The 22,364-nt window shown below is 48.4% G+C and overlaps 3 protein-coding genes across 4 annotated transcripts in view; 2 read left to right on the top strand and 1 right to left on the bottom strand.

The window, feature by feature from the left end:
- The first annotated feature begins 124 nt into the window (after window positions 1-124).
- Window positions 125-1,790, top strand: bag2 (BCL2 associated athanogene 2). The gene is made up of 3 exons (XM_062463000.1): window positions 125-417; window positions 860-969; window positions 1,074-1,790. The coding sequence occupies exons 1-3, from the start codon at window positions 296-298 to the stop codon at window positions 1,469-1,471; spliced, it is 630 nt and encodes a 209-aa protein (XP_062318984.1). The 5' UTR covers window positions 125-295; the 3' UTR covers window positions 1,472-1,790.
- Window positions 1,791-1,909: 119 nt separating this feature from the next.
- rab23 (RAB23, member RAS oncogene family) lies at window positions 1,910-10,148 on the bottom strand. Of its 2 annotated transcripts, none has more exons than XR_009930594.1 (8): window positions 9,638-10,148; window positions 8,005-8,255; window positions 7,444-7,529; window positions 7,141-7,297; window positions 6,569-6,651; window positions 5,427-5,519; window positions 4,416-4,887; window positions 1,910-4,295 (listed from the first exon to the last, which is right to left on the bottom strand). XR_009930594.1 is itself a non-coding variant. In XM_062462999.1 (8 exons), the coding sequence occupies exons 2-7, from the start codon at window positions 8,157-8,159 to the stop codon at window positions 4,754-4,756; spliced, it is 708 nt and encodes a 235-aa protein (XP_062318983.1). In that variant the 5' UTR covers window positions 8,160-8,255; window positions 9,638-10,148; the 3' UTR covers window positions 1,910-4,295; window positions 4,736-4,753. The 2 variants fall into 2 exon arrangements, 1 of the variants encoding a protein (XP_062318983.1); XM_062462999.1 differs by having other exon boundaries at window positions 4,736-4,887.
- Window positions 10,149-10,514: 366 nt separating this feature from the next.
- prim2 (DNA primase subunit 2) overlaps window positions 10,515-22,364 on the top strand; it is a 69,394-nt gene continuing 57,544 nt past the window's right edge. The window contains exons 1-7 of the mRNA XM_062462996.1: window positions 10,515-10,663; window positions 10,797-10,946; window positions 11,219-11,331; window positions 11,645-11,739; window positions 12,000-12,120; window positions 13,933-14,028; window positions 15,808-15,945. Coding sequence (XP_062318980.1) covers window positions 10,802-10,946; window positions 11,219-11,331; window positions 11,645-11,739; window positions 12,000-12,120; window positions 13,933-14,028; window positions 15,808-15,945 — 708 coding nt within the window. The 5' untranslated portion in view covers window positions 10,515-10,663; window positions 10,797-10,801. The remainder of the gene's footprint in view (window positions 10,664-10,796; window positions 10,947-11,218; window positions 11,332-11,644; window positions 11,740-11,999; window positions 12,121-13,932; window positions 14,029-15,807; window positions 15,946-22,364) is intronic.

Genomic DNA, 22,364 nt, shown 5'->3' on the forward strand with positions numbered 1-22,364 from the left:
TAAATATGTTTGTCTTCCAACTGTTAAAGATGGTGACATACATTGACAATGCTGCAGATGCGTGCGCCTACATTTCTCAACGGACCCTCCCACAATGCTCCTCAACCCCACCACCTCAGTCAGGAGTGGCCTGCTCAGTAGAAACGGAACGGGAAGTTCCAGCCCATGTTTGGAAATGTTCCCTCGGGGGCGCTGTCTTGTTGCCGAGAGAAACCGCTAGATTGTGCTCCAAGGAACCTCGCGCTTTGAAGGTGTCAAAATTAGATCTCTCGGGCGTTAGATTAGTATTCTTACTATGGCACAAGCGAAAATACACGCGAAGATGAATGATGGGAAAGAAGGAAAATTTAGCAGATCGATGTCAATGGCAGATCGGTCAGGACGGCTTTTAGAAACTTTGGATACACTAGAGATGAGGTAATATATGCGTACACCCCTGTATGTAGATTACTTTACAGTTCACGGCATAGGGAGTTAAACGTTTAACATAGTCTGTTGTTTGCAACTGGTCTTTTTTGTTTGTTTTATTGCACAATTGCAACGACAAGTGTATAACAGCTGGTTTCAAAACGCAACGCTGACTGTTCTAAAGATAGACTGCGAAAGTTGCCGCTGCGCCCTATCTTTTTTATGTTGACTAGTTGTGGACCTTTAGCGACCAACATCCAGTATCCCACACCGATAATAATTTGAACAACCAAACTGTAATATGTTGTGCTAAAGGCAGATTTGTTTTAAATTAAAATGAACATGGGTGTGTGCGCGTTACGGTTTGTGAGTTCAACCAAAGCATACCATGCCAGTGTCATCTTATTCCACTAGGTCTACAAGTAATCTATTTTACAACACTACTCATCAGGGTGGAGTCTTTACGAGAAGCTGCAACGTCTATGGAGCAGGAGAGAGAGTTCTTACTGGAAACAATCCAGTCCCTACAGAACAGTCAAGAAATGCGCACCATATGTGATGGTATTTTAATCACTGAACTAGCATACGTTTTATTATATGCTATAAACGTAATATTTCGTTTAAGCCTGATACGTTTAACTCTTTACACACATTTTTCTGTTTAGGAGAGAGAGAAGAACTGTCTCTAACTGCCAATCGCCTGCTGAACAGGACTCTTACTGTGGAGATCTCAGTAGGTACCTTAAGAAACCCCCAACAAGAGGAAGCGTTAAACAGGGCCACTGCTCTGATCGACGCGATAGTAGCGAAGTTGCTAGATGACATGGATAGTTCCAGAAAGGGTCTTTCGGCCCTTCTCGCAGCGTGCGTCACTGAGGCGCCGGCTGTCCCCATTGATCAGAAATTCCAGACCATCGTGATAAGCTGCGCCTTGGAGGACCAGAAGAAGATCAAGCGGAGACTCGAGACTCTGCTGAGGAATCTGGACAGCGCCGAGAAGAACATCAAGATCATGGATCACCAGAAAGTGCAGGACAAAACCGCTGCCAATGGCCGCTTTTAAACCAAAATATCACAAGTCCTTGTTTAATAGGTTCCCATTATAATCCCAATGCAGAGACCAGAACAAGCCACGTGTAGCACTTAGATGTCTTTTTTCAGCATATTTTCCTAATGTGCCTTTTTTCGAAATACATTTTGTCATAAATATCAGATGCATAGTTTGCGTGACAGACCCAATGAGCATTGACATAGTTGCACGCCATGAAGGAATTCCACATGCAAATGTGATAAACATAAATAGTACACAATAATGATGTCCTCACAGTAATAAATGTCTTTAATAATCTGCACATGCCCTCACATGTAGAGGGAAATCTTAATCTTGTTGTTTTCAGAAAGTAAACCAACTCCATGAAAACAAGTTTCCATTTGACAAATGTAGAATCTGCAATCAGTTGCTTTTTATAAAATGTGTTAAAAAAATCACATCACTCTAGAGAACAATCAAAGAAGAGTTTTTTAATTTTATGTTATAAATCACCAATTAAACACTTTGTTTCCAATAACGCCCCACGTGTTAGGATCTCTGTTACGCCCCCAGCTGGTTGGAAAGTACATTTAGGATGGATTGAGAACAAAACAAGCAAATCAAGAGGCCAAGACCAACACTACGCTGTGTCGAAATCAACATGTAGCACGTGTAACATTGTTACAGAACGGGTTTTACAGCAAAGCATTCAACACCCAAGACTGCACTTAATTGTAAAATGTTATTTTTTTTCTTCAGGAGACACCGTACGAGGTGTCGTCTGATTGTTAAAGTGCCTTGAATCCGTTTTAGCGGAACAAAGTAACTTAATGTTGAACGACTAAACCACCAAAGGCTGACGTTCTGTTAGCGGTATGTGTTTTCAACAGGGACCCTTGGGCGAGCAGAGACGAGCGCTGGTGAGCACACAGGACAAGGCATCGTGGTTCTACATTCATTCACTCGCAGAAAAACCGAACTACCATTAGGCATGCATGTACCTATCTATACACCACTGATATCCAAACACTAACACAGGCACCAGTATACAGTAGAATGATCCTTTAATACAGGGACCCTTGGGTTATTGATAAAGGCCCGTGTTGATGTCTAATTACACTGTCACGATAAATACAGTTGTAATACCAACCAACTTGGGATGTCATGTCATGGAGACGAGACAAGGGCTCCTGTTTATCCGTGCAGAGCTAAGAGCAAACCCAGGCAACAAAACACACGGTAACACCTACAGTAGCAAAAATCAAAATCAAAACATGGCCGACACTTCACCCGTCTACGTGGTGATTTCCCCAGAACGTAGATAATCACTTCATACAAACGTTGCAAAATTGGAGGCAGAACACCACTGACACTTCACGTGGAGTTTGAAGTGCTTTCCCTACTATTACAGATTATACATTGTGTTTTTTCCGCCTGATGATCTCCTCAAAACTCTGAACAGACACTTGATGCCCTGGACAGACAAGGCACCACAGCGGTGAGACGGACGATAAGACCAGGCATCACGCTGACACATTCCAGCACTGGGCAGAGAGGGCCGCAGGAATTTAAACCCCTCTTTCCTCCTTCACGTTGAGATACCGGTATCTCACGACTGGATTGTTAACAGCTGTGTCTTCGAGGCACGAGCTAACCCACTCAGTCATGTAGGATCAGAGACTACGGTGAGGAAGGGAGTGGACACCTCTGACGGGTGCTCGACACAAAGAAAGGAGTCTTTCATGCGAGAGACAAATATCTGAAATGTTAAATCTTTCCTTTAACATAAAATATATACTTTTAGTACATTTATAATATGTAGTGTTCACAAGTCGTAATTAAAACACTATCTGAATGACATATTATGCAAGATTAGCACGAGGGATATCCTCCCTATACAAAAACCACCGTACCACAATGAAGGCTAAGCAAATGAAAGGTATGACCTAATGCAGCAAGGACGAAAATGTAAACAAGACTTTTTTTTTCCAATGCTATCAAATCGACAAAAAAAGAAAAGTGGGTCCGCTATTATGACATTTACCAGTACGCACCTCTGCATTTACAATATGTGCTAGTTTCAAAGAGAGATTCAGAGACGAGTATTTCACGAAATTGAACTTTCACTGCTGACACGCGCTCCACAAACACTCAACGTTTTATAAGACCTCTTTTCGAGAGGGTTTTGTGCGAATATCCGGTAATATTTGGTCGTATAAGATCACATTCTATTAAGAAGTTGCCATATTACAAACCAACCACTGCAGTCTCTCTTAAAAATATTGACATTTCTTACAACAATAAAGTGACATTTATTAACTATTTGGCACAAAAATAACTAATGTTAAAACACTGTTTAGAGTCATATAAAAATACCTTTGAAAGAAAAGACCACTTTACCCATCTCTTTTCATATCCATGATCCACAGTCTATGTTGAACCATATTCTATTAGCCTAGTCATTAGAAAAATATGGTGCAAAGAAATGTTACAAAACAAAACAGTATTGCACAGATGAACAGTCAACTCACATGGATAACCTGTAGAAATCACATATGACCATGCATGCATACACAGAAGTGTTGAGTTAATGATTTTAGTGTAACCTTGATCCTGCAGCGTTTGTGAGGGGGAAACTGAAATAATGGCAAACCCGAACTACATTCCCATGGACTCGGCCCATTCGGTTGCTGCTGTAGGGTTGTCGTACTGCGGTGCAGCCACTAGGGGGGGCGGGGGAGTTGAAAGGGCAGGATCCGGTGCAGTTTCACGGCGGCCGCGACCACAGACGTGTGACGCGGCTGCTGGTCAGAGCAGGCTACGCGGGGTGACATCTCTCTTGTGCAGCCTCTGGTTTCTGGGAAGGTGGACCCATCAACAGAATAACCATCCGTCCACCGGGGGAAAGAGAGGAGAGGAACTCGGTCACCGTGGCAGTCTGGAGGCGTGGGGCAGCTACAGCAGGCTGCAGCCTCACCTCCAGCAGCAGGTGGAGCTACAGCAGGCTGCAGCCTCACCTCCAGCAGCAGGTGGAGCTACAGCAGGCTGCAGCCTCACCTCCAGCAGCAGGTAGAGCTACAGCAGGCTGCAGCCTCACCTCCAGCAGCAGGTGGAGCTACAGCAGGCTGCAGCCTCACCTCCAGCAGCAGGTGGAGCTACAGCAGGCTGCAGCCTCACCTCCAGCAGCAGGTGGAGCTACAGCAGGCTGCAGCCTCACCTCCAGCAGCAGGTGGAGCTACAGCAGGCTGCAGCCTCACCTCCAGCAGCAGGTGGAGCTACAGCAGGCTGCAGCCTCACCTCCAGCAGCAGGTGGAGCTACAGCAGGCTGCAGCTGCCAAACGGGTTCTTGTTCCTCTTGGTCCTCTGCTTGTTGGGCCTCAGGCTTATGACCTCACGCCCGTTACTGGAGCTCTGGCTGGAGAGGGGGCCACTCGTGGTGTTGAAGACGCCTGGAGGGGGGCAGGGGGGGACAGGTGCACACCGGTCACGTCACACAGTTAAGAGTCACAGCAGGACATGACGAGAGAGGCAGCAACACATGACCACAGAGAGGCAGCAACACATGACCACAGAGGCAGCAACACATGACCACAGAGAGGCAGCAGGACATGACCACAGAGAGGCAGCAACACATGACCACAGAGGCAGCAGGACATGACCATAGAGAGGCAGCAGGACATGACCACAGAGAGGCAGCAGGACATGACCACAGAGAGGCAGCAACACATGACCACAGAGGCAGCAACACATGACCACAGAGAGGCAGCAGGACATGACCACAGAGAGGCAGCAGGACATGACCACAGAGAGGCAGCAGGACATGACCACAGAGAGGCAGCAACACATGACCACAGAGGCAGCAACACATGACCACAGAGAGGCAGCAGGACATGACCACAGAGAGGCAGCAGGACATGACCACAGAGAGGCAGCAGGACATGACCACAGAGAGGCAGCAGGCTGGCAGAGGGAGACAATGGAACATTACCTATTTTATTGCTCGTCGTGTGAACCACTTCAGGTTCCTCGGCCGTTTGTCGCTTTAGTCTCTGAAGATATTTATCTGCTAGGTATTTGAAAACTGAATGAGAGAAAGAGTGGAGGTGAGAGTGGAGGTGAGAGAGAAAGGGTGAGGGTAGGGAGGAGGTGAGAGAGAAAGGGTGGAGGTAGGGAGGAGGTGAGAGAGAAAGGGTGGAGGTAGGGAGGAGGTGAGAGAGAAAGGGTGGAGGTAGGGAGGAGGTGAGAGAGAAAGGGTGGAGGTAGGGAGGAGGTGAGAGACAAAGGGTGGAGGTAGGGAGGAGGTGAGAGAGAAAGGGTGGAGGTAGGGAGGAGGTGAGAGAGAAAGGGTGGAGGTGAGAGACAAAGGGTGGAGGTAGGGAGGAGGTGAGATAGAAAGAGTGGAGGTAAGGAGGAGAGAGAGAGAAATGGTGGAGGTAGGGAGGAGGTGAGAGAGAAAGGGTGGAGGTAGGGAGAGGTGAGAGAGAAAGGGTGGAGGTAGGGAGGAGGTGAGAGAGAAAGGGTGGAGGTAGGGAGAGGTGAGAGAGAAAGGGTGGAGGTAGGGAGGAGGTGAGAGACAAAGGGTGGAGGTAGGGAGGAGGTGAGAGAGAAAGGGTGGAGGTAGGGAGGAGGTGAGAGAGAAAGGGTGGAGGTGAGAGACAAAGGGTGGAGGTAGGGAGAAGGTGAGATAGAAAGAGTGGAGGTAAGGAGGAGAGAGAGATAAAGGGTGGAGGTAGGGAGGAGGTGAGAGAGAAAGGGTGGAGGTAGGGAGAGGTGAGAGAGAAAGGGTGGAGGTAGGGAGGAGGTGAGAGAGAAAGGGTGGAGGTAGGGAGAGGTGAGAGAGAAAGGGTGGAGGTAGGGAGGAGGTGAGAGAGAAAGGGTGGAGGTAGGGAGGAGGTGAGAGAGAAAGGGTGGAGGTAGGGAGGAGGTGAGAGAGAAAGGGTGGAGGTAGGGAGGAGGTGAGAGAGAAAGGGTGGAGGTAGGGAGGAGAGAGAAGAAAAGCAGAGACAGAGAGAGACAAGAGAAGGTGAAGAGGGTTAGAAATTACAGCTCAGCAGGAACTCTATGGAATGTCTGGACCTGAATCTGGAAGTGTCTCTCCCCCCCCCCCCCCCCCGCCCCCCGGTGACTCACCCTCAGTAACATTGAGGTCCTCCTTCACAGACGCCCGGTAGAAGCGCAGCTTCAGCCGCTTGGCCAGAGCCTCGGCCTCCTCGCTGCACAGGGAGGAACACGCATGTGTCAAAACACAGGTATACCCACACGTGTACAAAGACATGCTCTGGACAGGGTTCCCACACGTGACACGTGTACAAAGACATGCTCTGGAAAGGGTTTAACAAGACCCTGTTGATTCCTATATAATTTCAGTGTTTGTTTTGGTCACAGCTCTACCTTAAAAATATAAATGTTCCTTCCTTACATTCAGAAAGTGTGTTGACTGGCCCCAAATTACAACTTAGTATTTATTTTAAGGGGGACAGGACAGGAAGGGGGAAGGACAGGGGGGCAGGACTGGAAGGGGGAAGAACAGGGGGGCAGGACAGGAAGGGGGAAGGACAGGGGGGCAGGACTGGAAGGGGGAAGAACAGGGGGGCAGGACAGGAAGGGGGAAGGACAGGGGGGCAGGACAGAGGGATAGGACAGGAAGGGGGACAGGAATGGGACAGGACTAAAACGGGGCAGGACAGGGGGGTCAGTCCTACTTCTTGATGACAGTCTCGTCCAGCAGGTCGATCTTGTTCTGCACCAGGACCGTGGGGATGACCCCCACCTCCATCTCAACCTTTTCTCTCCAGCTGCCGATGGCCTGGAACGAGTCCCTGTCTGTGGTGGAGAACACCAGCACACACGCCTGGGCTCCTGGAGACACACACACACACGTAATGATTTAGACAGAAGCACTTCACATTGCTTTGCTTTCCTCGACAGTTAAATGGATGAGATGTGTTCGTCAGAGGACCAGGTGTCATGGCCGCCGTCCCAGCTCACACAGGGGGCTCTCTTACCGCGGTAGTAGGCCTTGGTGATGGCGTCAAACTCCTCCTGTCCCGCCGTGTCCCACAGCATCAACCTCACCTCCTCATCGTTCACCCTGGCAGCACACAACACAGGGAGATAAGGTTCCTCAACTAGCTAACTTCCTGCTCACAACACAGGGAGATAAGGTTCCTCAACTAGCTAACTTCCTGTTCACAACACAGGGAGATAAGGTTCCTCAACTAGCTAACTTCCTGCTCACAACACAGGGAGATAAGGTTATTTTCTCAAACTTCTATACCTCACGTGTAGCCAACATATTTATCAAATTTTAGGCTTGTTACTGTTGTTTTGAAGTAAGTCATTTCTTAAGGGTTGGACACAGCCCTTTGAGGATGTTTCTCCTCCGGTGACATTCTAGATGTCTTACATCGTTAGACAACTAGAATTGTACATTGTTGACAGTAAGATGCTCTGCCCATCCACAACACAAGCCTCGAAGACAAAGTGAATCTACCCACAGCAAAGCTACCGTGTCATCAGCTAGCCTATGTGTTAACAGACAGCCCACATCTTCCAACTCTGCTTACAGTATCTGTCTCTCCAGGAAGTCCACGCCGATGGTCTTCTTGTAGTCGCGGGTGAAGATGCCTTTGCAGTAGCGCTGGATCATGCTGGACTTGCCCACGGCCCCGTTCCCCACTACCACCACCTTGAGGGCCACCTCCATATCTTCCTCCAACATGGCTGCTCCGCGCGCCTGCTCCCCCAGCCTGCTCTCGCACGACCCGCTCGGCCCGGGTCACTTGGATAGGATGTTAACTGGATCGCCGGATGCCACCTGGATGGGGCGCAACACCTCAGCATCACAGCCCACAGCTTGGTGAACACCTCAGCGATTTTGTCCTGGTGAAATTCTGGTGAATGTGCATTATTACTCTGTACAGCAAATACATAACCAGAAGACTTGCAGACGGTTTAATATGTAGCAGTACTGATGTTTGGTTACGCCCGTTGTCTTGGTTTTCTGACTCACATCTAACCAACTAGAGTTTGTGGTACTTTATCTGATGGACACTACCTACTACAAATAAATATCCCAGAGGGGAAGGATAAATGACCTGTCTATCCATCCACTTATCCATGTCTCTGTTTGTTCAGTGAGATGCTGTTCGTATGTGAGTGGAGGATGTGTTTGCACCTTGCTGTCCCCTGGATCTCATAAACCATCCCTGGACAGGCCTGGTTCCCTGGTTTACAGCCTGGTGTAAACATTAGGCAACACGTCTGGACAGTCAGCCAACAGGCTCTTTCCCAGACCAACCAGGCTCTCGGTAAGACTGAGTAAGACCAGGCAGGTCTGCTACATCTCAGAGACGGCCTTCAGTCCACACAGTCTTACTGAGTGCCTGGTGGGTCAGTCCTGGTGGGTCAGTTCTGGTAAGCAGAGGTCTGGTCTGGGTTATGGCCTAGCTGACGTGGCAGACATTCATCCTTGACGTCATAAGAATCCAGATGCTTCGTCTTACTTGAGAATAGCTGACAGTTTTAACTAAAGGAGACCCACCCCGATCTGGAGGGGGCGGGGGGACGGCGTTGTAGGCACACCCATCCCCTTTCCCGGCAGAGGGGATTGATGGAGAACATCAATCACCTAGTCCCATCGACGCACAATTGTTTAGTCTATTTAAACAATAAACAATAGCAAAACAACTTAAGTTGCTTTAATTGTGCGGTGAAATGCATCGATCGACTATCCTCAAGTACGAACCTTTCATTTGTTGAACGCCGCTAACTACGCACATAGCTGACTAAAGCCACATTGAGACAGTGACACTGGCGAGTTAGTTGCTTCAGCAAAGTGCAGATTGAGTTTCGGCCTGTCTTCAGCTGCATAACTAAAGGGAGAGACGCCGAGGGGTAACTGATACGATGCCTACAGGCTAATAAGACAGCTGCAAACATGCACAATTCTGGGTGTGTGCCGTTTGCAAAACAGTAGTAGCTGCGAGATGCGACTTCAGTCGAGGCTCATAGCGTGCTTCAGATTAGTGTGTGCGATGACCACATTCAACAGGTTCAAATCATTAGTTAGCTAGCACTAGCAGCTATATAAAATGTTAGCAAAAACATTACTAAGCTCGAAAACACTAGGGATATCAAGCTACTTTAGCGTATATATCTGTCTAGACAACGATAGACACCTTGAAAGCCATCTCTTACCTGGTACTGCATCAAGTTACATATCTCCCTCCGAAGTCTTCCTCTGAAAAGATGTACGCTAAATAGCAAGCAGCGTTAGCTCTAGCGAAAACAGCAATGTCACTCTTTGTCAGTGGTCGAAGCCAGCTACTGTACGCTGTCTGAAAACCAAGTGGCTATTATAGTTAACGTTGCTTTAAATGCCACGACTGTAGCCAGCACCGTCGTCGGAGTAGACCGAGTGCCCGGCCTAGCTACCTTCAGCTGAGCAGAGGTGATACTCCCAAGTGCAGCAGAGACAGCGTCCAACTTGAATGACGAGTTGATAAGGAGCATTAACTATAATAATATTATTGACTATCTATCTAAAAGTAAAAGAATACCAACAACGCAACGCAGGGAGGAGCAGTTCCAGCATTGGCAATTGAAGAACATAAATACATGTTTGTGGCCTTTGCGATGTTGCCTAGTAGCCAAAATAGAAAACCCTTCTTTCGGTTGCTTCAAACGTAGCTAGCGCTAGTTAGTTTCCGGTGGGCGGTAGAGTAGCCCCTTTTTAGGTACGTTCGTTTAAAATGTATTTCCATTCTAAATGGAGACCTGGCCAAAAACGACCGGCGAGTTGACGCAGATCTGGTGTTTTAACTAATCTATTTATATGCTTATTGAACCTCTGAAATGTATTCGAGAATAACACTTCTTTTTTTATTTTCAATACTAGATACTTGTTACAGTTTTGAGTCAAACATTTTCCAGCGCACCGGCGGGGGGAGCTGTTAAAATAAACAAAAGTAGATTTTGGGTGTCTCGTTTAATTTACAAGTGCATCTCTTCCTCACGTACACGGCGTTGAAAGAATGCGCTGCCGACAGGCAAAAACGTGCCCATCGACGCCGGCGTACAAAACGAATAAAGAAGTGACGTGGTAGATACCGGTAGTACCACCCGAACATTTACCCGCGCTAGTGTAGACTACTCCATAATAAGTGGCGGGAGGGTTCAGTGCATTGTAAAACTGTTTAACGTTAGTTTTATTCAAATACGGAGGTAAGTTAACGTATATTCATCAACACTGTTTGTCTAGGCTACTTCATTTTACGATGTAGCCCGTCAAAACGTGATATTTGTAAACAACTACATTGAAACCAGCTCTAACGCTAACATTTGACATTTCCTAAAGGAACCATGCAGTTTCTAGGCAGAAGAAAGAAGCTAGAAGCCGGTCCAAGGACGGAGCTGTACGGACACTGTCTACAGCTCTATGGCCAGCCTCCCACTGAAAACATTTCCCTTCACGAGTTCGAGACGTTTGCTGTGGACAGGTTGAAACGTAAGATCACACAAACTGTTTTTGCAATGATTTGTAAACATAGTTCTACTGTATCAGTTGTCCTGGTAATTCTGTTTACAAATTGGTCTTAAACACTGACTTCTAACGCAACTAAAGAGTATTGAGACCATGTACACATTTAGGAATTTCACAGGACTAGTTTACTGGATAGCTAATTTGTTGTCACTTTTGCAACAACACAATTGAGTAACGTATCACACTGTCATTATGTATAACAATTGTTGTGAGCCCATATCTGTTTTAATGTCTAGTGTTGAAGACGGTGGAAAATTTGGGAGTAAGCTATCTAAAGACAAGTGACCAGTACTCCAAGAAACTGGACACTGAGATCTCAACCCTTCAGTTCCCCTACAGGGCGTATGCTGTGAGTATGAGTGGAGTTCCATTTACTTTTAGAAAAATGCCTTCGGAACATCCCTACAAACAAAGCTTTCCACTATAAAACTGCAACTTTTCTAGGATTGAAATCTACAAAACTGAAACGATGCACCTCTCCACATGGTGTGTCCTCATGTGTCAATGCTTGTGAACAATCTTTAAACAGAACGCAACAATCCCAATTATGATCATCCGTCTTGAGTATCTGTCTAACCCATCGATTTACGGGAACATCTCCTTTGTTCAAAACAAAAAGCTTGGATGGTCTTATAACAGCACTGATTTCAACTGTGTTTCAGGAAGACAAGAAGACCAAAACAGGAGCCAGTGAGTACGAGAAGAGGAGGAAGGATCACATCTCACACTTCATCCTGCGGCTGGCTTACTGTCAAACGTACGTTTCCACAGAACACTCTGGGTCTCCACCCTGAGGCCCGGGACTCTGGGTGTCCACCCTGAGGCCCGGGACTCTGGGTGTCCACCCTGAGGCCCGGGACTCTGGGTCTCCACCCTGAGGCCCGGGACTCTGAACGTTACATCCTGGTATGTTGGGTTAACAGAGCCCAGGAAGATTTATAGATTACTTAAGAACAGGATTGTAGATGATGTGTGTCCTGGTGTAAGTGCTTGTAGATGATGTGTGTGTTCTTGCAGGGAGGATCTCAGACGCTGGTTCATACAGCAGGAGATCGACTTGTTTCGCTACCGCTTCAACAATCTACCCTCCAAATCCAAAACAGAGTTTCTGCATCAAAATAATCTCCATTACGATACGGTAAGAGCTCGCTTGTTACGGGGGCGATGCGACAGTGGTTTTCAGGGGATAATACGACCATATTTATTAGGGAATATCCTGATAGGAAGTTCACCTATTTAGGCATTTTTCATGTACATGTGATGTTTCTTTCAGTTTTATATTTTCGTCAGCAGGTGGCGCTATGAGCTTATGAAACTAGAAAGGCTGCAAAGGCTAACCAAAATAAAAGGCTGTGAAATTGTGTACATTCCATTTTCCATGCTTCTGAATCTAACTGTAAAGAGTTGGAAAGTTAATCTGAATCTAAATGTAAAGAGTTAGAAAGTTAATCTGCAATGCTTCCAGCCAGCCTCTGTAAATTAGGATATATTTTTTCACCAACCTTTGCAATAAACATAAAAACTGTCAATTTCACAGTTTCCACCTTGTGACAGGCAGGTAAAAAGTGTATCATATGCTATGGCCTAGGGAAAGCATTTCCCCCAACAATGTGTGACAGGCATCAGGTTAAGCCTGCTATGGCCACAGGTGATTCACAGCTGGCAGCTAGTCTAGTCATAGTCAGGGTGATGGTTGGGAAATGGCCTACCTGGCTTCTTGTCTTTGGCCTCAGGGTCGTCTCTGCTTTTCCTGTCTCATCCAATGTTTATCTAGGTGTGTGTGATGGGGGTTGATCCCCTATGGGCTTCTCATGTGTAATACGTGTCCCCTTCACAGCTGAATCACACAATGCAGCCTAACGAGGCAGTAATGGGTCCAAATGGCTTCTGTGATTTTTTAGGGCTGTGAGATCACTGCTGTTAATACCGTGGGAGGATGTACAGGCTTAGAGTTTGCTGAATTTGTACACAAACAGGACACGGTCTACCATGACTGTCTGGACCCTGGGAACTCCATGGTTACACTTCCTGTTGACGTGTGTAACCGAGCTGTGAGAGAAGGCTGTGTCTGATGTGAGAGAAGGCTGTGTCTGATGTGAGGGAAGGCTGTGTCTGATGTGAGGGAAGTCTGTGTCTGATGTGAGGGAAGGCTGTGTCTGGTGTGAGAGAAGGCTGTGTCTGATGTGAGAGAAAGCTGTGTCTGATGTGAGAGAAGGCCGTGTCTGATGTGAGAGAAGGCCGTGTCTGATGTGAGAGAAGGCTGTGTCTGATGTGAGAGAAGGCTGTGTCTGATGTGAGAGAAAGCCGTGTCTGATGTGAGAGAAGGCTGTGTCTGATGTGAGAGAAGGCCGTGTCTGATGTGAGAGAAGGCTGTGTCTGATGTGAGAGATGGCTGTGTCTGATGTGAGAGATGGCTGTGTCTGATGTGAGATAAGGCTGTGTCTGATGTGAGATAAGGCTGTGTCTGATGTGAGATAAGGCTGTGTCTGATGTGAGAGAAGGCTGTGTCTGATGTGAGGGAAGGCTGTGTCTGGTGTGAGAGAAGGCCGTGTCTGATGTGAGAGAAAGCTGTGTCTGATGTGAGATAAGGCTGTGTCTGATGTGAGATAAGGCTGTGTCTGATGTGAGAGAAGGCTGTGTATGATGTGAGGGAAGGCTGTGTCTGACGTGGGGGAAGGCTGTGTCTGACGTGAGAGAAGGCTGTGTATGATGTGAGGGAAGGCTGTGTCTGACGTGGGGGAAGGCTGTGTCTGACGTGAGAGAAGGCCGTGTCTGACGTGAGAGAAGGCCGTGTCTGATGTGAGATAAGGCCGTGTCTGATGTGAGGGAAGGCTGTGTCTGATGTGAGAGAAGGCTGTGTCTGATGTGAGGGAAGGCTGTGTCTGATGTGAGAGAAAGCTGTGTCTGATGTGAGGGAAGGCTGTGTCTGACTGTGTGCTTCTGTCTGCAGATCTCCAAGGAGGAGAAGATTAGTCTGAAGGAGAAGCTGGTGAGCTCCAGCTATGCAGTCAGCGGCATCACCGTGGAGGAGCAGGACATCTACAAGGTGAGTACCTGGTGGGACCTGGTGGGAGCCGTTCTGATCAGTTTGGCTGTAGCAGGACCAGTCTTCTGGCTGTAGCAGGACCAGTCTTCTGGCTGTAGCAGGACCAGTCTTCTGGCTGTAGCAGGACCAGTCTTCTGGTGTGAAGCTGGAGCAGGACCAGTCTTCTGGCTGTAGCAGGACCAGTCTTCTGGCTGTAGCAGGACCAGTCTTCTGGTGTGAAGCTGGAGCAGGACCAGTCTTCTGGCTGTAGCAGGACCAGTCTTCTGGCTGTAGCAGGACCAGTCTTCTGGTGTGAAGCTGGAGCAGGACCAGTCTTCTGGCTGTAGCAGGACCAGTCTTCTGGCTGGAGCAGGACCAGTCTTCTGGTGTGAAGCTGGAGCAGGACCAGTCTTCTGGCTGTAGCAGGACCAGTCTTCTGGCTGGAGCAGGACCAGTCTTCTGGTGTGAAGCTGGGCCGGTAGATCCAGGGATCATGCCCCAGTCTGTATGGGCACCTAGTCATGAGGATTACAGTAGGATTATCTGACACGGGGGAAGCTACTTGTGGTAAGAGTTTTTACGTTTAACATCACTGAACCTTGGATACCTCTTTTCCACCAAGGCAGTTGTAGGGCCGGTTCAGATTCAGTGCCCAATCTCCAACCAGTTCTTTGCATATTGACAGCGAAGGAACTGTCTCCCGGCCTGGAACACTGGTTCCAGAGCAGCACCACCTCTGAGCTGGTCTTGAGCTGTTCCACTGACGTCAGGGGCTGGGAACGGGGTTATCATGACCAACTAAGAACAACTGAATTTGTGACTGCCGTTTAAAAAAAGACAACTTAAACAAAGAACGTGCATACATTATGCTTCTCCTTTGTCTTCAGCAACAGCATGGAGGTGCTGGGAAAGTGGAGACGTACGTAGATGCAGAGACTCCGCATTGCCTCCCTAGCCCAGGGGGAAAGCAAACCGGTTTTAGAAGGTTTGCCAGTTTCGAACCGGCATTATCAACTAGAGCCCGACCGATATATCGGCGGGCCGATATTTGGCATTTTCCAAACTATCGGTATCGGCATTTATAATGGCCGATAAATGAATATTGTTTTTTTTTTCTTGTTTTTTTTTATTTATTGTGTTTTTGTTCAAAGGACTTTTAAGTTTCATATCTTAAGTTTGTATTTTTATACATTTTATTTATCAGAAACTGCATTAACATATTATGGAGGAAATAATAACAGGAGTCAGATGGCTGAGCAGTTAGGGAATCGGGCTATTAATCAGAAGGTTGCTGGTTCGATTCCCGGCCATGTCAAATGACGTTGTGTCCTTGGGAAGGCACTTAACCCTGCTTGCCTCTGGGAATGTCCCTGTACTTAATCGCTTTGGATAAGAACTTCTGCTAAAAGTGACAATGTAAACTACAAATAACTACTGTTGGGGAAATCAGTTTGTTTTGTTACGCGTTTCTGGATTTTAAAAATATTTTTTTATATCGGCCGATAGCGGAATATCGGATTTTTAAATCACCAAATATTTGTATCGGTATCGGCCTTAAAAATTCTTTATCGCTCGGGCTCTACTATCAACAGTCCAGAAGCAGGTTAGCGCTGGTTGAGAGGCAGTATGGAAGCAGGGAAAACTGCCCCTGTGCAGAGTTTACACCTGCTGATCTGAAGATGAATGGCACACCAAGCCCCTCCTCTCCAATAAAACCTGCTAGACGGGGCCCTTGAGCAGAATGATTCAGGAAGAGGTGTTTTATTATTTACTGATATGATCCCCCCCCCCTGTGTGAAGGTACCGTTCCAGGAAGCGCTGGACCTGGTGCGCAGCAGGAGGGTGTACCTGAAGGCTGGCTATGTCTACATCCCCCACCAGGACATAATCACCATCGTCCTCAACGACTTCAGGACCAGGCTGTCCAAGGCCCTGGCGGTGAGTAGTGCTCTGTTCAGGACCAGGCTGTCCAAGGCCCTGGCGGTGAGTAGTGGAATGGTGAGAGTTCACTTGACAGAGGCCTGAGACCAGCCTGTCGAGGCGGACCAGAGAGAGGTTGTTCCGCACCAGAGTTCAAATCAGGCGTTCAGAGCCCACTGGTTCATCATTTCCACCCTGCATCTCCTAGATCGCTTTGGGAGGTGGAATGGGTTTCATTCATCCTCATCATCAAAGGCGTTACTGTAATCATCTGAGCTAGATGTGTAGTATATAGGGGTATTGTGATTTTCCTGCTCTGGACTTGATTGCTCAAGGCTTGTCTGTGGGGGGGGAGAGAGCAATCTACCCAGAGAGCTGGAGATGGTGCGTGTGTGTGTGCGAGAGATGGGATATCATATTTGAGTTTTGTGTCTCCTTCCTCTGTGAGGAATTTGGAGGTGGTGGCTTGTGGATGCCTGCAGCGATGGAGGAGAGTGCGTGCTGGAGGTGGTGTTTTGTGGATGCCAGGCCTGGGATGCAGGAGGGGCTGGTTCTTCCTGGGCATGCGGCCCTCTGTCTGTATATAAAAATATACAACCACTCTTCATTACTATTACAAAATAAGCCAAATTTTGTTTTGACTGTCTCTCAAGGACTGAAGCCTTGAAATCCTGTCAACCATCCCTTCTGATGGGCATAGTTGATGTGTTAGCTGTATTCCACTGCCTAATGCAAACAAACATTTAGTCATTTTCATTTAGTCATTTGGAACAACAACAAACAACTCAATCGTTGGCAAATCTTACTTGTGTTTTCTCTCAGGAGTTTAAACTGATCAATCTATGCCATTGTTTTGGTTTCAAAATACACCTTTAGCAGTGAAAGTGACCCCAAAAACGTATATTTCTTGTGAAGTGTAGGCTCTCTAAAGTTGTTTTAGCAAATACCGTCTGTCCTAAATGTGTGTTAAAAGCAATATACTAGCATATTTCTTATTTTTTTATTGAACACTTCCTTTCTATTGAATTAGCAACTCTTTCCATGAAGGAGAGAGAGAGTATTGACATTATGCTCTGCAGACAGCTTGTATATGACCTGATGTGAATGGGGAATAGTGAACACAGGAGGAGGAGAGTGGAGGAGAGGAGAGTGGAGGAGAGGAGGTGGAGGAGAGGAGGTGGAGGAGAGGAGGTGGAGGAGAGGAGAGGAGAGGAGGAGGAGGTGGAGGTGGAGGAGAGGAGGTGTTGGGGGAGAGGATAGTAGAGGGGGAGGAGAGATGGAGGAGAGTAGAGTAGGAGTGTGGAGGAGAGTGGAGGAGAGGAGAGTGGAGGTGGAGAGGAGGTGGAGGAGCAGAGTAGAGTAGGAGAGTAGAACAGGAGTTTGGAGGAGGTGGAGGAGAGTAGAGGTAGAGGATGTGGAGGAGGAGAGGAGAGAGGATGTGGAGGAGGAGAGGAGAGTGGAGGGAGAGGAGAGTGGAGGTGGAGGAGAGAAGAGGAGGAGATGACTGTGAGTGCTGCAGGCAGCAGACTACTGATTGTACATGCTAATTGAGGAACATGCCAGTCCATTCGCCCCCTTTTCCATGTCACTCCAGCTGCCTGTGTCAGCTTCACAAGCCATCTCTGCTTGGTTTCCTGGCAGGCCCAGGTGACAGCTGGTCGCTGGGTTTTCATTTCCGCCAAACTTTCCCCATCACTCACAGGAGCAATCTGAATGATTGTTTAGTAAACCTGTGTGTGTGTGTGTGTGTGTGTGTGTGGAAGGGCCCACTCTCTCGCTCCATCATTCTCTCTGCACCAAGGAAGCGCTGGTGTGCACGCTGCTGGTAATCCACCGTGCCGGATGACAACCTGCGCCGCCTGCCTCCCCCCTCGCAGACGGCATCACGCCCCGGCATGCCCGGGAGCAGATGAGACGTGTCAGTCTTCATACGCCTGCCGCGCTCGGCTCGGCGCAGCGCGGCCACCCGGCAGACCGCCGTGACAGCGGGATGGGCCTCCGTACAGGGAGACAGGAAATCCGGCGTCAGGTTCGAGATGGGTTTGCTGGCGTGACAGCTGAGAGCTCCGTGCGAGGAGGAGCTGGAGGAAGGTGCTGGAGCCGTCTGCTCAGGACCTCACGGTGTCTGAACCTCCAACCAAGCAGCACCATGTGACATGGGTCACCCCGCGGAGTGGACAAGATATTGTTTTCCAAAAGAGAAGATTAACATTTTATGTGAAGGGCTTGCAAATGGGAGCTTTTCTAAGTGTGCCGGGGCCTTGTCTAGGTGGGATAATGACTTCATGGGTTTTGCTTGGTTCCCAAACAATATCTGCTCAGTTTGTGCATCCTAGACAATACTGTTACCAGGGAAACGGCTCCCACAGGCAGTACCTGTCCTTCAAAGAAAGAGGTCCATTTTGCACAGCACGTCAACTGGTAGAATTTCCTAGAATATTGAAGAATATAGAATATTGACGGATAGCCGTCTACAATTCTGTTTGGTCCAGAGGATCTATACGCATTCCCCTTTACATGGCGGCCACCCTGGGTGCCATGGGAGAGAGAGGGAGAGAGAGGGAGAGAGAGGGAGAGAGAGGGAGGGAGGGAGGGAGAGAGAGGGAGAGAGAGAGAGAGAGGGAGGGAGGGAGAGGGAGGGAGAGGGAGAGAGTGAGTTAGACTGCTCTCTGGTGAGCAGGTGGATGGACGGTTTGTTAATTACAGCGCCCCAATCTCAGCTCCACGGTTCTCTTCTGTAAACAGGATATGGGTTCTTTTGTTTTGTGTTGTTGACTTCTTCAAAGTTGTCTCTGGTTGGAAGGGTTGTGTAACAGCTCACTGTTTGATTCTGGTTTGTTTGCTGTGCAAGCTGTCCTCGCAACGCTACATTAGATGACTACCGCTTCACTGAATGTGTTATATCTTCTATAAAACATTCAAGTCCTAAAACACCTTTCTTTGTGTGTGTGTAGACGTTGTGGGAGTTCTGAGTTCAGTTCTTGTCTTTTGTGTTTGTGGACATCTTTTGTGCTCCTGTCCAACCCAGTGGTGGGTTCGTCACTTGTGTGGGGCTGCCTTTGGGTTAGGGCATGAGCTTAAGTGGTTTTCTCGGGTGCCCAGTGACCCTGTGTACAGCACACAATGAGAAGAATTTCAATGAAGCTACGCACGAACAAGTGAACAGTTTTAAAATGACACTTGTCTGCTTGATCTGACATGAGGTTGGGTTGTCCCCCCCCCCTGCCCTGAGAAGGCTGGAGGACCCCTGGGGTTTATATTGCTTGTTTTTCCACCTCCTGACAAGAAGAGTATTTGGGTTCGATTGATTCGCTTGCATGCCCGCCATAAGGGGCCAATTACTGGCTGAAAGCATGGGTTTGTGGAGTTTCACAGAATGGGTTTGTGAGTCATTAAGCCGGGCTGTGTTTGGTGCATGCATGGTTCCATCAGTCTGACCTCCTTGTACTATGATTACAGTAGTAGGAGTCATCACTGACATCAGGGGTCCGTTCTTCGTACGTCGCTTATTACATCCAAGATCAAATGACACATCCAAGATGACATCATCTTGCTAATCTTGATCTGGCTAATTAGGTTATTCGAACACCCTTGTTGTTTATGATTAGTATAGCTGGATTGAGTTGTCGGGGATAATTGTGCGTTCATGCGTTGGTCTAAAGGGGGTATGTATCGATAGTAGCAACCTTGATCAGCAACGCTGCTATTGGCTGCTCACCATGGCCAAAAAGAGCGCCCTGTTTTTTTCCGCAAGAGAGCCAAACAGAGCAAGAGCTTGTGCGAAGGTTACTCAGAATTTGAAGATTTAATCAGAACGTCAGGGAACACCTCAGTCTGCAAAATCCAGGAGAGGGCTGGCAAAAAGTAGCAGACAAATTTATTGTATAGTAGTGACCACGTTAGATGTTTTATCACCTATTAGCTAGGGGTAGGGGAAAAAAATGTATTCACATTTGAATCGCGATTCAGTCTTTTAGCGATTCACATCAATTCACAAATATAAAAAAAAAGTTTGATAAAAAATCGTGAATTGATATTTAATCGAATCGTGACACCAAGAATCGATTCGAATCGTGAGGTACCAAAAGATTCCCACCCCTATTATTAGCCTACAGTAGGCTAGGCCTATATGTTTTTGTATTTTCAGATTTTCACAATTACTTTGTTTATGATCTTTAATGTCATATAATTTAATGTGGTTCTAACAAATTAATGATGTAAATGACACACCCTCACGAGAACCGATATCTCTCAAAAAGTATAGTAGCCTATCGTGCTGTGTTAAAGGATCTGTCTATCACGCAATGTGCGATTAATTAGGGGTTGTTAAATTGTGCTAATTATTCTGGCACTCTGCTTATAAAGCCGCAAACAAATCTTGTTTACATAAAATAAGCCTGTTCCCGAGCAGGTTTAAGCTAAAGGACTTGTTGCTTTGACAGCAAGTCCAGAATGAGCATCGAAGAACCAAACAATCCAAGATCATGCCAAATCGTCAATAATCAAAGCCAGATAACTGAGATGGCCTCTGATGCTGTTAGTCTGGTCCTGTACCCTCCCATCTGTGGGAGCTGTTCAGCCTATGGACAAGGCCTACATCTTTTTCCCATGCACACAAACTACTGTGTTAACCTCTCTGTTAACCTAATAAAAACTGAGTGTGGGTTGCTTTTTATGAACGTGTCTGCATTAAGATGAAGATTAACTTTATTGTCTCACAAAGTGTAAAATCTGCCTTGGGCTTTAGCCCATGCTCCATCTATAAAAGACAAACATTCTGAAACCAGAAGTGAGCCAGGGCATTTCGACTGGAATGCAAGTGTAGCGCTGATCCCCAGCTCTGCTGTGTTGTCTGTCAGTGGGATCGCGTGGCGACTGGTTTAGCGTGCAGGCTTCATCAAACCCCCCAGCTGCCTCAGAGAGCTGGGAGCAGCAGGCTGCCTCAGAGGGCTGGGAGCAGCAGGCTGCCTCAGAGGGCTGGGAGCAGCAGGCTGCCTCAGAGGGCTGGGAGCAGCAGGCTGCCTCAGAGGGCTGGGAGCAGCAGGCTGCCTCAGAGGGCTGGGAGCAGCAGGCTGCCTCAGAGGGCTGGGAGCAGCAGGCTGCCTCAGAGGGCTGGGAGCAGCAGGCTGCCTCAGAGGGCTGGGAGCAGCAGGCTGCCTCAGAGGGCTGGGAGCAGCAGGCTGCCTCAGAGGGCTGGGAGCAGCAGGCTGCCTCAGAGGGCTGGGAGCAGCAGGCTGCCTCAGAGGGCTGGGAGCAGCAGGCTGCCTTAGAGGGCTGGGAGCAGCAGGCTGCCTCAGAGGGCTGGGAGCAGCAGGCTGCCTCAGAGGGCTGGGAGCAGCAGGCTGCCTCAGAGGGCTGGGAGCAGCAGGCTGCCTCAGAGGGCTGGGAGCAGCAGGCTGCCTCAGAGGGCTGGGAGCAGCAGGCTGCCTCAGAGGGCTGGGAGCAGCAGGCTGCCTCAGATGGCTGGGAGCAGCAGGCTGCCTCAGAGGGCTGGGAGCAGCAGGCTGCCTCAGAGGGCTGGGAGCAGCAGGCTGCCTCAGAGGGCTGGGAGCAGCAGGCTGCCTCAGAGAGCTGGGAGCAGCAGGCTGCCTCAGAGGGCTGGGAGCAGCAGGCTGCCTCAGAGGGCTGGGAGCAGCAGGCTGCCTCAGAGGGCTGGGAGCAGCTCGCTGCCTCAGAGGGCTGGGAGCACGCGCCAGCCTTCTTCATCACATGAAGGTTGTTCAGGACTCCTGTGTGTTTGTATTTGCCTCAGTGCCGCTCTGAACAAACCGCTCATCTAACAGAAGGTTGATGCAGATTTTCTCCTGTGATCAAAGTGCGGGAGAAGAATTTCTCATGCCTTTGCTGCCTCTGGTTCTTTTATTCATCTCGTCCTGTTTGTGTGTGTGTGTGTGTGTGTGTCTGGAGTGTTTGTCGGTTTTCAGCTAGAAGATGGAAGAAAAAGTGTCAGTTTTTAGCTAGAAATTGGAACAGCGGGGTGTTGGGTGGGGGGTGTAAATTGAATCTGTAAATTACTTCTGAAGGTTGTGTGTGTGTGTGCAAGAATGCTAAGCTGTGGTTCTTAGGGCGGGACTGATGTTGGTTGTCCAGTAACGGGATCCTGGTAAGCCATTTCCCCCTGTCTTCCAACCCCCCCCCCCCCCCCCCCTCTATCCTCCTCTCCACCGCTCCCTCCATCTCTCTATCCTCCTCCTCTCCACCGCTCCCTCAGAACTCCAGCCCCCTCTCTCCATCTTGGCTCCTCCATCCGTCCGCCTCGTGTAGGCATCCGCTTTGAACTGGCCTGTTCGTAACGATTTCATTTCCTGATTTATCAGGCCCGGTCCTCTGGCAAGGTGACCTTGAGCAGCTGCTCGTCTGGAGGAGTTGTTAGTTTAACGGGCTTCCTGCGGAGACGAGAGGCCCGGAGATAAAATATCACCACGGCCCACAGGCCG

The sequence above is a fragment of the Osmerus eperlanus genome, chromosome 6, assembly GCF_963692335.1.
Source record: "Osmerus eperlanus chromosome 6, fOsmEpe2.1, whole genome shotgun sequence".
In the NCBI taxonomy this organism is placed as follows: Eukaryota; Metazoa; Chordata; class Actinopteri; order Osmeriformes; family Osmeridae; genus Osmerus; species Osmerus eperlanus.